Genomic DNA, 15,933 nt, shown 5'->3' with positions numbered 1-15,933 from the left:
TCCACCTGGTCCAAAATGGATCCCGCATCATGAAATCTGACCACAATTTTTTAATGGAAGTGTAGTGGTCTACACCTATTCACAGAAGCTGCTGTTCAAGTTCCCCGTTGATTAATATGTTAAGGTTCATTGGAAAAAAAAGGGTAGGTTGCAAGGTCTGGCTCCTCTTTCTGTGCCTCAACATTCAAACATTTATAATGTAATGTGTGTAAATATATGAAAAACTATATCACTGACAATCATCACAGGAATCAGTCACAACTATCAAGTATATGGGAGTATCCGTCTGGGCAATTTAAGGTGAAACAACCATATAAATCTAACCATGAGGCAGACAGATCACACACTGAAATTTCGTGGCAGAATTTTGCAGAGGTGCAATTCATTAAACCCTCGTTTGAGCAATTCTTATGTACTGTTCATTGGCATGAGACACCTTAGTGTCAAAGGAAGAGCTAGAAAAGATTCAAAGAAGATCTACATGACAGTTGTGAGTTTGTTTAATGTTCATGATACTGTCACAGAAATTCTCAACACTTTCCAATGAAAATTTCTGAAATAAATAACAGTGTGCACTGCAGAGAGTTTCAAGAACTTCCTGACCACGGGAGAAAATTTGAAGGATTTGAGTGTATATGGAGGGGTACTAACAGTCTTCCTACTCACATACCAACTGCAAATGGAAACATACCATCCACAAATGGAACAGAAAAGGGGGGAGAGGGGTATAATTCTGGTACAGTCATGTATGGTGCCTAGCATAATACAGATGAAAATGCAGAAAGCCCAAAAGAACATATCCCACTTGGCAGACCCCAACAGTAAGAGTATAGTTTGTGATACAAATGATTGGTATTGACAGTTTAGGTGGTCAAGGGGCAATTTTGCCAGATGTGGTGTAAGGCATGACGGTCTCTACAGCTCATGTGACTTGGTGGCAAAAGTAAAATATGTGACAACACACAGGTTGTATCTGCATACATCAATTTGCTGGTTCTAACATACGTATCAACTCAAAAAACTGCAAGGAACTATTCGGTATCTAGTATGCTAAAATATCTTAAAGTTATTTGTTAACACTTTCAAATGGACAAGCAAACTATGTTCCTAATATTGCAGATTTTCAAAGTTTTTGTTTTAACTGTTTAGCAAACATACAGGAAGCTCTTTTACCTTATTACTCAGTTCTCTAATATTTTGATGAAATAAGCTAACTTTACTTTTCCGTGCATCATTAAGAATCGTGTTGAGTTGTTCTACTATTTTCACTTCTTTCAAAGGAGGTTGCCTGAATCCTGATTATAACCTGAAAAAGATGCTCCTCTGGCAACAGTAATGACGGGGATCTTACGATGTGTGATGGTGGCCCCCTCCTCCCATATGTTATCTGCAAGAAGCTTAGCCAATCTGTTTTTCCCTCTCCTACTCAGCTGTAGGCCATGTTTAGTATGAGTATATTCCCATCTCGCAATTGTAGCAACTGGCACTGCACTCATATGAGGTTTTGTTTCAGACAGCAGCAGCCTGCTCAACTCTGTATTCACAAAGCTCACAGCAGTGTTTACCCAGGGCTGGTCATAGTGCTGCAGGACCTCCACAAAACTCAAATTTGTGTGTGCGAGTTTTGTTTCACATCATCCATGTTTTTGAAATCTTGTTTGAGATACCACATTATGTTTGAGCTCAGAATGTGTTCTGAGGTTCTACAACAATTGGATGTCAGAGATATTTGACGGTAGTTTGGTGGATTACTTCTCTGCTACCCTGCTCATAGACAAGTGTGGCCTGTGCTTTCTTCCAGCTACTTGGCATGGTTTTTTATCTGAGGGATCTACAATAGATTATAATTAACAGAGGGGCTAGCTGGATACGAAAATCTGATATGGATTCCATTGGGCCCTGGGGCTTTGTTCAGTTTTAACAATTTCAGCTGTTTCTCAACACCACTGAGACTAATATCAATGTCACTTATCTTTTCAGTGGTATGAGAATTAATTTGGGGCAATATTCCTGGTTTTCCCTTTGTAAAGGAACATTTGAAAACAGAGTTAAGCATTTCTGCTTTAGCTTTGCTACTATCAGCTTTAGTTCCAGTCTTAGTCACCAAGGACTGGACACAAACTTTGGTGCCAATAATAGCCTTTATGTATGACCAGAATTTCTTTGGGTTTTGTGAAAGATCATTTGACGATATTCAGCTACAGTAGTCACTGAAGGCTTCCTGCATTGCTCTCTTGACTTCAAAATTCATTTCATTCAGTATCTCTCTATCTATAGCTCTAAGCTTTGTTTTATACCTATCATGCCGTAGTCTCTCTTTCTTTAGAAGATTCTTTGCAGTGACTATATACCATGGAAGATATCTCCCATTATGAACTGCCCCTCTGGGTACATATCTGTCCAGTGCAAGGTCAACTATTCTTTTAAATTTGAGCCATAGTTCTTCCACACGCTTCTGTCCTGAGCTAAGAGTTTCAGTTTCCTCACTGAGGTATGACACTGTTCTTTCTCTGTCTAGTTAGCTGAAATATGAATCTTTCTTCTTTTTTTAGTTGCTCTTTGTGTTTTGGTGTTTATTATTGCTATAACTGCATTATGGTCACTGATACCAGTTTCAATGTGGACTTCCTCACGGAGGCGATGTCTGTCTGTTGCCACTACACTTGATGTATTTCCATCATGAGTTGGGTTCTGCACTATCTATTCTAGGTGGTTTTTGGAGAAGGCATTTAGTAATGTTTCTGAGAATGTCATGTCACATCCACCACTAACAAAATTGTAACTATCCCAATTGATTGTTGGACGATTAAAGTCTCCTCCAATGATTACAGAATCAATAAAGAACTTACTTACAAGCGAACTGAGGTTTTCTCTAAAGTTTTTTATTACATCAGGAGGAGAATCTGGTAATAGAAGGACACTATTATAACATTTTGCCACCCTCGCCCAAACAATCTCACATGCAGTTTCAACTTCTATCTGGGACGATTCAAGTTTCTTGTCTAATGCAACAAATACACTACCTCAATTTCCCACTTCCCTGTCCTTTCAATATACACTTAAATTTTCTCCAAAGATCTCACTACTATTAACTTCAGTCTTAACCAGCTTTCTGTGCCTGATGTTATGTGAGCTTCAGTGCTTTTTTGGAGTGCTTTGATCTTTGGCACTTTGTTGCAAATGCTCTGGCAGTTAACCATTAGGATCTTGATACTATCATCTGCAGGAGGTATTTCTTTGGATCTTACACTGACACATCTGTTTCGGAATTGGGCATTCCGAATACTGCTTCACAGTATATTTATTCCTCATGAAGTTTGTTGTAATAATCCAGTGCAGTTCAACAGGAGCAAAGAAACACACAACTACAGTAGCAGAAGGAAAAATGACATTTATTACGCCACATTAAGATTGTCTTTGGCAAGAAAAGGAGTGCACAATGCTGCAATGAAAATTTTTGATCATTTAGTCAGCAATATAAAATGTCTGACAGACAGAGAAATAAAATTTGAAAACAAACTGAGAAAGTTGATTCTTGACAACAATAGGAATTAATAACTCAGATCTGTATCTCTTTTTTTCTTTCTGTAAATAAAAAAATAAAAAAACACCCTTACAAGTGTTCAGAATGTCACTGTATGTACAAATTAATTTGCGATGTGAATGTAAAGTGAATCGTTCCACATCATTATGACCTACTGTGCCCAGGGAAGTGTGTTAGGTCCCTTGCTCTTATATTTTATATTAATGACCTTGTGGACAATATCAACAGTAACCTCAAACATTTTGCAGATGATGCACTTACCTACCACAAAGTACAGTCTGAATGACGCAGTACAAATGTTCAATATATTCAATCAGGCCTTGATAAGATTTCAGAGTGGTACAATGCTTGGTGGGTAGCTTTAAATGTTCAAAAATGTAAAATTGTGAGTTCACAAAATGAAAAAACATAGTATCCTATGAGTATAATATTATTGAGTTACAGTTGGAGTCTGTAAACGCGTACAAATACTTGGGTATAAAACTCAGTAGGGACATGAAGTTGAATGATCACATAGGCTCAGTCATGGGTAAAGCAGGCAGTAGGCTTCAACTTATTGGTAGAATACTACAGAAATGCAGTCAGTCAACAAAGCAGATTGCTTAAATGTCACTTGTGCAACCTATCCTAGAATACTGATCAAGTACCAAATAGGACTAGCAGAAGATATTGAACATATAAAGAGAAAGGCAGCACGAATAGTAACAGATTTGTTTGGCCCATGGGAGAGTGTCACTGAGATGTTGAAAGAACTGAACTCTTGAAGCTAGACAGAAACTATTCTGAGAAAGTCTACTAACAAAGTTCCAACAACAGGCTTTAAATGATGACTCTAGGAATATACTACAACTCCCTACATACCACTCCCAAAGGGGTTGTGAGGATAAGATTAGATTAATTATAGCACATGCAAAGGCATTTAAACAATTATTTATCTTGCACTCTATACATGAATGGAATGGGAAACATCCCTAATAACTGGTGCAGCGAGGTGTACCCTTTGCCACACATTTCACAGTGGTTCGCAGAGTATAGGCGTAATGTAGATGAGTACTGTAAAGCCAAGGAAATTTGGGACACAGCATTCCAATTACCATCCCAAAGGCATGCTGGTAATGATACAGCCAAACTGCAAAGTGTCCCACACATTATGTCAATGTGTGGCAAGATACTGATAACACCTTGTCAAGACATCATTATGTCAACTGTCAGTGCATATTTCCATTGCCATACAGCCAAACAAACTGTCAGCCACTGGAAGGTTATTAATAAGGGCCAACCAGCCACCGGGCAGGTTTGACCAAGCTACTGCAACAACATGACTGCTGCGCTGCCAGAGTCCCCAACATTCATTGCACAGCTGTCATCACCAACATTACTATCTTAATTGTCAGCCCACCATTGTATTCCAAGGTCCGGAGTTCAGAGTGCCATATTGCCCCATCTCCACACTGCTTCCCAGCACTGTGAATGATGCCGGCCAGCACCAGCCATGCTGCAGGGACCATGACTGCTAGTTGCTTTCTCAGTACCCAGTGTGACAGCACCACCAAGCAACCACGCTGCCACACAGACCACACTCTGCAGTGTAGTGTCGCTTTAGGTGATCAGAGATCGGCACGTGACCAAGCCTGTGGAATGAGGATCTGTGGGTAGCTGCCGTGTGGCGTCCACTGGATGAGAGTGTGCTCCTGCAAATGCTATAGCTTGTTCAAACTCTAAAGAGCTTTCCTGAACCTCTGTAATCACTTGTGGGTTTCTTGTATATTACTCCCGGATAAGTATCCATTCCCTTTTTCATTTTCTGCATAGAATATGTTAGGAATGAAGGCGAGTATATGTTGGGGAAGTTCAGGCGAGCATGAATAGTAGATATGTGTAGACATAATTTATCAAAAGTAGTGCTGTCATGTAAGTTGTAAATTCTCAAGGGATCTACACCAGTTGATGTGTGGTTTGATGTCCAGAGTGACTGATTTGTGTGCAGAGCTTTTCTCTTCCTTTCCGTTTCTGCCACACACTCCTCCTGATTGCATCTGTGAAAGCAGAAAGCACTGACAGAATAAAAAAAATCATCATCTTATGGTTTGGGTTTTTTTGTCTTCTTATTGTGCTACACTGGCTCAAAACAGCATAGCAAGGTGCTGCGCTAGCACGGATGTGATATGAGTCACTTGGCTGAGATGTCACTGTTATACTATTCCTGGTCTCTCAAAGTTTGGTCCAAAGTACAGCAGAGAATCTACTTCAGATAACCATTAGGATCAGTAAAAGGAATAATGAGAGTCATAAAGGGAGAACATATCAAGTTCCAAAGAAATATCAAATGGGGAACATGTTACTCAGTGATAGCAGTTGAATTAAGGGGCACAAGTTATAGCTGGTAGCGTGCCTGTAGTTAAATGAACATACCAGTGATATCACAGAGTTTATGGAGCATGGTAACTAAACACATCTCTCTGTGACAAGGAGTGAAGTTTCATCACTTAAGTCTGATGATAATGTCTTTCTCCAGACATTATGATCAGAAATGCAACTGAAGTGACTTTATCATGGATTCTTTTTGTAAATAGTTTATGTTCAAGTCCTTCTGACTGAATTCTTGTGCAAATTCTGTATATTTAACTGTGATTTTACATAGGTCAAGCAGGATTACTATAGCATGGTGATCGCATAATTGTAGGAAACCTCCCAGAACCCCAAAACTCTATCCCTATAAGGAAGTTTAACACATATACTGAATGGACTAGTGAGTGTGTAGACTGCAAGTGTTGTACTAGCTTCACTGAGAGACTCAGTGGAGCAGCATACAAAATATTGCATGAAACAGTGAGCGGATTACATAAAAGTGGACCCAAGTGCAAATGGTGTAAACAAAAGCAACCATTGGAGTCAAAGTGTAGCAACATATATCTGCTATTCTACTTTTTGTTCACAGGGCTTGTGCACTGTTTTCAGAACCAGTATCTGAGTATCTGTTCTAGCTTGCCTACATCTGAGCAACACCAAACTAAAATCAGAGACAGAGTTTCTCAAAAGAAGGGAGGTACATTGTGGTGTGTGGTATGGATGGAGCACTGTGATGCTAAGGAAATTGAGGACATAAGTGTTCCAGTTACTGTCCCAAAGGGATGCAGCTGCTGACACAGCTGATCTGCAAAGTGCCACACACATTATGTCTGAGAGAGGCAAATGCCTTAACAACTTGTCAATGCAGCATTGTGCCAACTGACAGTGCATGCCTTCGGCAGACAAAAAGTCACTGAACCCTTATTAATACGTTGTGATTCAGCCACTGCACAGGTTTGAGCCAGCTACAATAACCAGATGGACATGCCAGCATATACTGGATGGCCACTGTCACCAACAGCTTAACACTCATACACCAAAGCCCAGATTTTGAGCACTGTGATACCCAGCCTCCACACTTCTGTCCAGCACTGCAGACGACTGCGCAGCCAGTACCAGCTGTGCTGCGGGGGCTATCAGTGCTAGCTGCTGTCTCAGCACTGCCAAGCATCCACGCTAACACTCAGAAAATATGCCACAACGCAGCATCACTTTGCGTGAGCCAGAGATCGACACCTGACCGAGCTCACGGAACAAGGATGCCGTGGATCGAGCCAGGTGGCACCCACTGGATAAGGGAACACCTGTAACTGCTCTAGCTTGTTGAAACAAGAAAGAGTTTTCTTGAATGCCTTCTGTCATCTCCAACAGCTTCCTGTGATCCCTCATCAACCCAATGACTCCACAATGCCCAAGTGGGAGAGCAGAAGGTCATCCTCACAACTGGAAGAGTGGCTTCCCAACCATCCAGAGCAGTCATTGTTTACAAGACTGCTACAGGAAAAAGACAGCACCATCATCTGCGCTAAAACAAATATTTTGGACTCTCAGTTCAAAACACATGGTTTTGGAGTAGCTGAAAGGCTGAATATGTTGTCAGTGAGCTCATAGCTGTGATTAGCCAGACTCCAACCATTGGGGGGGGGGGAGATTGAGTGGAGGTATGGGGGTGTAGGGGTTGGGGCTGAGGAGAGAGATGGTTGGGAGATCTTCAATAAATTATATTAATTGGTCAATTTATTAAAACATAAATTTACAATGTAGCAATAGTTATTAAACTTTTAAAACAACCAAAAATTGGCATTTCATTTCATATGTAAAAATAATATGTATTTAAATAAATACATAAATTGTGAAAATACTTCATTTTTAGGACCACCTCCATATCCAAATGATTAGTGTCACTGCCTTCGGTGCAGAAAGACCTGGAGTAAATTCCCGGTACCTTCTCAGAATTTTTTCAAGGTTGGTAGGTAGGTCTGGAACAGGGTCCACTCAGCCTAGTGAGGCCAAATGAGGAGCTGCTTGAATGAAGCAGCAGCATCATCATCAGGATTGATCTATTGGTAATAATGGCTGGAAAGATTGGCAACATGCTGATCACATATCCCACGATCATAGATTTGATCATTCCTTGTACTGCCTTATAAACAGCAGTTGGCTAGCTGGAACAGGCCTAAGGCTTAATCCTTGAGTGGTGTTTATGTTCTGTTTACTTCATTTTCAGGGATATGCTTTTTATTGACCTCAGCTTGAAATGAGATATAATTGTCTTTAAAAATGTTTGAAACCCTAGTCATGGCTCATGTACACCTGTAAAGGCTGAACACACATGTAAGTGAAAACACTCCTGGCTGTAGACTGAGTGAAAACATTCATATGACTGAGGTGACCATCAGAGACAAGTTTCAGTCTGTTGTCTCATATTAAATGAAAGCAATCCGACCAAGAGAGTGAGTGAAAAACATTCGTATAGTTGGCAGCAGAGACTAGTTTCATTTGGCCGAAAAAACCAACAGAATGAAAAACAGTCTACTGGCCAATCGATTGTTATAGTCTGTTGGTCGTCCAATCACTACCTCCTGGAGACCCCCAGATAGAGGGATAAAAGTTGGAGAGAAAAATACTGTGTAGCTTCACTGCCAGAATACTCCCTATGAAACATAGGCATTACTGAGTCCAGAAAAAGTGTTACCTATTTCTTCTTATCACAGCAAGATCAGCTAGGAAAACAAAGTACTGTTTGGGCTGTAAAAGATCACTTCCATAACGATGAAATTTTGAACATATTATTATATGTAAGGGAATTAGGGGAGAAAGACATTCAACCCAACAAAGGTCCAAGGAGGCTATACAAGTCCTCCATCTATGCACCACAAAGGAGAACTAAGTTGACAATTGATGCTACGCTCCACTGTCTCCACTCCAGGGCTCTATCTTCCAATGGAGTAACAGCTGAAGCTTGGGCTCTATCTTACACAGGAGCAACAGTTGAAGCTACTTACAGTTACTGACATCATTGCTAACAGGCGAGAATCTGCTTTTGTTCTCGTGTTATTTACAGATCATGCTTTCTGCAGTAGACTGATAGCTGAGTGGCTAGGTCAAAGGGTTCTGAATTTTGTCACTAGGCAAACTCTAGCCAATGTTAACATTTCTTGCATTTTTTCCTGAAAGAATATTAATCTAAAGCCACATGGCATCATGTCAACACACTAATGGAGGTGTAAGAACTCTCCCCTTTAGAGCCACAGAGCTGCAAGCACTCTTTTCAATAACCGTTCTACTAATTACTGATTGGACACAGTCCACTGTGGAGGTCTCTGCTATGATCCCTTACATAAAAGGCCAAATAAGTAGATTCCAATAACTTCACAATTATAAAGTATTTATTTGTTTGTTTCAAATAAATGAGTGTGTGTCTAAAATACAAAATTATTATTCAGTTGCCTATTATTTGTACCAACTCCTTTGGTTACCTTTACGTACTAAGAGATGTACCCATTACAATCTTCTGCCAGTGCTTTGTAAGTCGAGAAGAATAAGTTGTGACTCGAGTTTTACATTGGTTACTGTCCCACTGGATTACAATATGTCTTACATAGCATCTAAGCAACCACTGTAATTCTCATTTAGTTCCTCCAACTCGAGCAATGTAAAAAATGTACTTCATTGGGATAATCTTATTTCTCCTGACCCCTCTTTACTTTTATTTCAGAATCATCACATGGAGCAGCTCCATGTAAGATGCCAATTTCTGAACTTATCTCAGTTAGTGTTCTCATGTTTCCTTTTGTACTTGTGCACTATAGCAATGTGATGCCCACACACATATGTATATGTTCACCTAGCACGTCACCTGAATAGATCCTGAAGAGATGTTAACCAATAAAGCAAGTGATGATCTGAGGCAATGGTGAATAACATTTTAGAAAGATATAAACAGAATAAAACATGACCAAATTAATGGTAGGACATTCTACATTGTCAAATGGCTTCTTTCAGGTTTAGTGAGAGTTTTGGGGGCATGTCTTATTGAATTTCTTGAGCCTGTAAATATTTTTATAAGGACACCTGAATCTCTGTATCCTCAGGGACTGTGTTTAGTCATCATTGGGGTATTATTATTTTACTACTCAAATACAAGGTCACTTGCAAATAACTCTGCCTTCAGCTAAGTACATAATGTTTTCCTCTCTTCTGGTTTCCCACACAAATTTCAGTATCTTTGTAGGTTTCCATTTATTTGTTATTACTTGTTATTTAATCATAAGTAGGTGGGTGGCATATATATATATTTTCCAATCATTTTATCCCTTCTTGATGTGTCATGAGTGAGCCTCTTCCCATATCTCGCACAGTTTTTTTAATGAAACATTGTTTATTTCATATCTTTCAATACACTGGCAATTCCTTGGTCCCAATGGTGACAGCTGCAATGAGCTGTTTTGCTAATGTGTTTCACAAGAAATATTAGTCACAAGACAACACAACAAAGAGGGATAATATCAGGAGGAAATATTGCACGCTGGATGTTCATAAGTCTGTCTAATTATGCTACCATATAAAAATTGTGAAGTAAGTTACAGGCATAATGAAATAAAGAAAGACCCACAGAAAAATGACACACAGTAGACAAAACATATCTGTGTGATTTGCATTAGTCACAGTTACAAGAAAAAAAAAAAACACACAAAAAATAAAGTTGTTATATTAACTTAAGTATGTTGTTAAATTAACCTAATTATGTCATGTATTGGAAAATTCGACTCGTTCCACATCATTACGAAATATCGTATTCATGATCCATGGAACTAGTATTAATCTAATCTAATCTAAAACCAATTTATTTTGTAAACACAGAATGAAACAAGTGGTTCAAATTCTACGAATATTATTGTTTTCATTTGACATGCATGTTCCTACAGGAATTAAGCATCACACTACAGCAATTCCTGGAGTCATACAGTTCCCACAAAAAGTCTGTAATAAATCATCTATTTTGAGCAAAAGTTCCTGAAAAACATTGGATTTTGGACAGCTATAAAATCAATTATGGCTTGACCTATTTCTACATCAATATACAGACTATTTTCTTTACACACAGTGGTAATGCATCTTCATCTGTTTAGCCTTGAAAAGACACTTTTCCTCTTTAAGGTGTAACACTTCTTGCTGTAACTATTAAAATCGTTTGAAAACTCAATAAATTTTTATGGATAGTTCCTGTGATTGCATATATTATCTCAATAACTGAAGTACATTTTCTGTCTACGAAGATATCCTGGAAAATTGGCAATAGGTAGCTTGTCTAAATAACTGACAACACTTTAAATTCACATAGTCCCACTAGTTAGAAGTATGCTAGTGTCTTGTGATTGTCCTTGCCTACTTTAGTTAACTATTTCCATATAATCAAACTTTAAGGACAAAGCAGCCAATGCTGAACTCTTGACAGCTACTGGCAGTACTTCCAGCACTATGACATACTCCACTTTGCCATCAATCCAAAGAAGCATCAGACAGAACAATATTGCGCTTATCATAGTGAGATAAACAAGTGACACAGAGAATGGCACGTAACTTGTGTATACACTGTTGTTCTGTTTATGTGCCTTATAGACAATACGTCAGTTGTGGCACCACAATAATGCTCCTGCTCACACCTAAATGCTTGTTTGTGATTTTTTCGCAAAATAATAATAAAAAAAACATGCACATTTGAACCATCAGCTGTTTTTATTTTACACCCAAACATCTACCAGTTTCGGTCTTGGACCATCTTCATGTATGAAGGTTAAAGTGGTTTAAGCCACCATACTGCATTAGTCATTGCTTAAAATGTGTAGTGCATGCCATGACAGTAAATATATGACACAGGACTTTAAACGCAAACATACGAATACTAAATGTATACACTGTATACATTTAGTACCGTTCATCCAAGACCAAAAAGGTAGATGTTTGGGTGTAAAATAAAAACAGCTGATGGTTCAAATATGCATTTTATACATAAATTTGTCAGTCATGGAAACTGGGATCTAGTTGCTTTGACATCACATCTTCAGCTACACTTTTTTTTAAACACGATATCATCTGTTATTTTAAAACTATACTCACTTCTCAGAACTGAGGAAAAAAAGTCAAAATCCAATTCAAGCAATGAGTAACTATTATTTTCCAATATTAGTAAATTGTTGCCCTCAGATTTACAACATTCTTCCAAGGCAATGGGAAAATGCGAAATTTCGTAAAAACTGCCAATTTTGCGTTATGTCATAACACACACACACACACACACACACACACACACACACACACACACACACACCCCACAGATTTCGTATTACTTTTCACTTTGTCATTTACACAAAATTTTCTTGTCCTTAGTAATTGCTCACATTTCAATGCATTAAAATTCATTGTTCCTGGTGTATCTGCAGGTACAACATAAAGCAATGTGGTAAGTTTTTTAGTTTCATTCTTGCGTTTCTACATTCAGACCACAATGAGTCTACAGTGCCATGTCAATTCACTTTCAGTATTCATAAAATGAGTTTCAAACTTGTCTTTCATATTTTTCTGTGAAACTGCATACTTTACTCTTCCTCCTCCATTCCCAATAAAATAAGCACAAGGCCCCAGTTTATGGAATCCTTAGAATCACTCACTCCATTTAAAGTTATTCAAATTATCCACGATTTAATCAATAATGTTGACTCTTTCCTCCTTCTAGGCCTATAAATAGTTTGAATTTGAATCACTACAGTATTGGCAAGTTTCCACTTTTGTGAAAACACGTTGAGAATTCTCCATTGTAACTATGGAAGCCACATACTGGTGTTGTGGAGAGCACTCATGAACTGCTTCCTGGGAACAGCTCACTAGTCACTCTCAATTGTGAATCTCACCGAGACTGATTCTCAGATGGACAGGTGCTTGTGAGTAGCACTACAGAGTTGCTTTTGCTAGTTCTCTCAAATGAACACATGCTTTAACATTCTTTCTCCAGTGAGCACTGCCAAGTTACATTTCCATTAGGCAGCTAAAGGGTCACCTCGAATATCAAATGACTGACTTACATCAACTGGCTCACTAATGTATTAGCTTGTACAATTAAAATGACCACTCAGTTACAATCTTAAATTATGCACATAAAAAAATCCAAATGATCTCACTTGAAATTCACACTGATATTATGCAGTACAATACTACATTTTTAGACATATTTTACATAGTATACAAGACAATACCATAAAGAGTGCATTGCCTGCAGTTGTACAGATACACAAACAGCATGCATGCGACACAGTATACTACATAAAATAAGAAAAAAGAACCTCAACACAAACGTCCCTGGTTGTTGCACAGAGAGAGTAATTAACTCAATTTACTTACTGTATTCGTCCCATCAACAAATTCCGGTTGTCTCCCGAAACTAAAATCTTTTTTCCCAGAAAATACTTCAAATATCAGCTTCCCATTGAATACAGCAATTTTGGGCTTGAATTTTTGAAGTTTTTCAAGCAGTATCTGGCTTCCTGAAAATTAAGAATACTGAAAAATGCTGTTTCACAATCACTGAAGCACCAGAAAGAGCTCTATGGAATGCTCACACATACATTTTTCAAATGATTCACCTTACGAATACTCAAAAGGTTTGCTATAAAACATGTATAGTTACCGTGAAAATTTAAGAGAGTAATATGAGTCCCATTTCAAACTTACATACTAACAACTTTTGTCACATTGTTTAAACTCAGAAAGCATGTTACCACAGCCATCAACCTGCTTGATAAAAATGAGAATACTAAGTAAAAATTTGTGGCATTATACATGGGACTCAGTATGGGTACATCTAAAGTTAGTGTAAAAATTTCAACCATCCTTCTTTAACACAGTGGTAAGATCAAATATCACAGTGGATTAGAGCCTAATGTCCCACCAAGGTTGAGGTTATTAAAGACAATATTTATCGTGATGATGATGATGATGATGATGATGATGATCATCATCATCATCATCATCATCATCATCATCATCATCATCATCATCATCATCATCATCATCATCATCGAAAAGTGGCTGAACAACAAGTGAAGCAATGTTGGGGTAGCAGCAGTCAGTGCAGCCTCAACATAGGGGGCACAATACGTATTGGAGGTTCGAGTGTGAACACAAACCAGTACTGCCATACTGATGTAAACAACAGCTTCCATAAAAATGTTAGCAGGCTGAGATGCTGCTGATTGACAGCTTGGTCTACCTGGCTGCTATGAGCTGAAACAGTCGCCACTGGAAAGTCTCAGTTGCTTCAGAACTAGGCAGACTTGGGTTTCACTGTCAATCTTTATATCTCTGAAAGTGCACATATCTGCCCTAAGAAAATTCAGATTCTATGGATGACCCATTGATTCTCACTTCACAGTGTTTGACAGTATATTGGGTTTAGGTTTTTACACTGTCAGAGCACAGACTGTGCAGCCTCTAAATTCAGGACATAATGAAGTGGTACAGATACTGTCTCATTTCAATACTCCCATAGGACGATATCAGTAAACATTACATATGCTATTTTCCAACAACTCATGAAACAGTCATTGCCTGGAAAATCTAATCGTGCTTACTGAACTCTTACAGGAAAACGATCATAGCTGTCACATGTGTAAACATAAAAGTTTTTCAAAGTCAGGGATGAACAAGTCCCTTTGCATCGTATACTAAAGAAAATGATCACACCTGTTTTGTCACCACACAATGACAATGCTAATGTCAAAATGAAACAGAAGCTGCTACTGTCTGCTAATATAACACTTCTTACACCCAGATGTTTCACACTTTGGCCACCAACATGATTATCCCTCCCTCAACTGAATGAATGGTGGTGGTGGTGGTGACTGGGAGGGGAGAGGAAATCCTAATCACAGTGCACTAAGGACTAACTTGTGACACCTCAGACACACAAATTGATTTTACCTCAGGGACACTAACCAGCTATTAATAATGTTGTTGTTATCATCATCATCATCATCATCATTTGGATTTGAGGCCTACTGGATCGCAACATGTACAACATGGGGCATTTTCAGTGATTTGTTTTAGCTGTCCTTAGCACTTGTATTACTTTCATTATCTCAAAATGGGCCCTCTTTTGCTCACCAGATCAACTGTCCAGTAGCAAATTTTCTGCCTACACCTACTGAAGCCAGGGTGGATCCCTAGTTAAAATACACCGATCATCATAAAAACAGCTGCACGAAGGAGGATGCTGCAGGAAGGAGGACCCAGCCAATCAACTGTTGACTGGATGTGTATGTTGCACACCATTAGCTACACCAACGATTAAGTTTTCATGGTAGGCCCGGCCATGCACTTGAGGAACATGGTTGGGGCCATGACCTTGGGTCCATTGGTTGAAAGAATTCTGGTACCGAGTGCCGCGGGTTTTGGATCTGCAACAGACGGCATGGACCTCGATGACCACTAGAGGTCTCTGCAGCAGTAACACTGTAAACCGTGGCTGCGAGCGCTCCTGGCCCCAAGTCTACCTTGAGGGTGCCACTGTGGAGCACGTGGTCCCAGCGGCCAACAGTGACATACCCTGTCGTGTATTTAGGCAGCTGCCTCTCACTCAGCGGGCAGTCTGGTATTCACGTTGAGTCAGTTGATATCTCGCTTACAGACATCGTGTTTATGCTGCGTGTGCTTGCTTCCTGTTTACGAGTGGACGTTGCTATGATTTTGTGAGGTTACCTCTTGTGACCCTGTTGCTTAATACTTTGTTGTTGATCTTGGTGTCTTGCTTGGTTGTCTGTCGTTGTGCTTGTCCTTCCACTCCTGTTCATCCATCTTGTTTGTTCGCGGCTGGTTCCATTCGGTCCCTCTACGTTTTCAGTAGTGGCAACCCCGCGACCATGCCGGTCGTAGTTGCAACATTTTGGCAACGAGGTAAATGGTGGTAGTTGTTAGCATGGAGGCTAAGTTGGTCTGTCCTCTGGAACAACAGCAGCAGCTCATGCAGCAGCAGCAGCTCCAGTTAG

The 15,933-nt window shown here is 39.3% G+C and overlaps 1 protein-coding gene across 1 annotated transcript in view; it reads right to left on the bottom strand.

The window, feature by feature from the left end:
* The window catches only part of LOC124721122, a 229,347-nt gene that overhangs the window by 15,609 nt on the left and 197,805 nt on the right, over positions 1-15,933 (bottom strand). Inside the window, exon 6 of the mRNA XM_047245938.1 lies at positions 13,292-13,434. Coding sequence (XP_047101894.1) covers positions 13,292-13,434 — 143 coding nt within the window. The remainder of the gene's footprint in view (positions 1-13,291; positions 13,435-15,933) is intronic.

This window comes from Schistocerca piceifrons, chromosome X (genome assembly GCF_021461385.2).
Source record: "Schistocerca piceifrons isolate TAMUIC-IGC-003096 chromosome X, iqSchPice1.1, whole genome shotgun sequence".
NCBI classification, from domain to species: Eukaryota; Metazoa; Arthropoda; class Insecta; order Orthoptera; family Acrididae; genus Schistocerca; species Schistocerca piceifrons.
The sequence above is the reverse complement of the archived record's forward strand: the minus strand, read 5'-3'. Positions and strand labels throughout refer to the sequence as shown.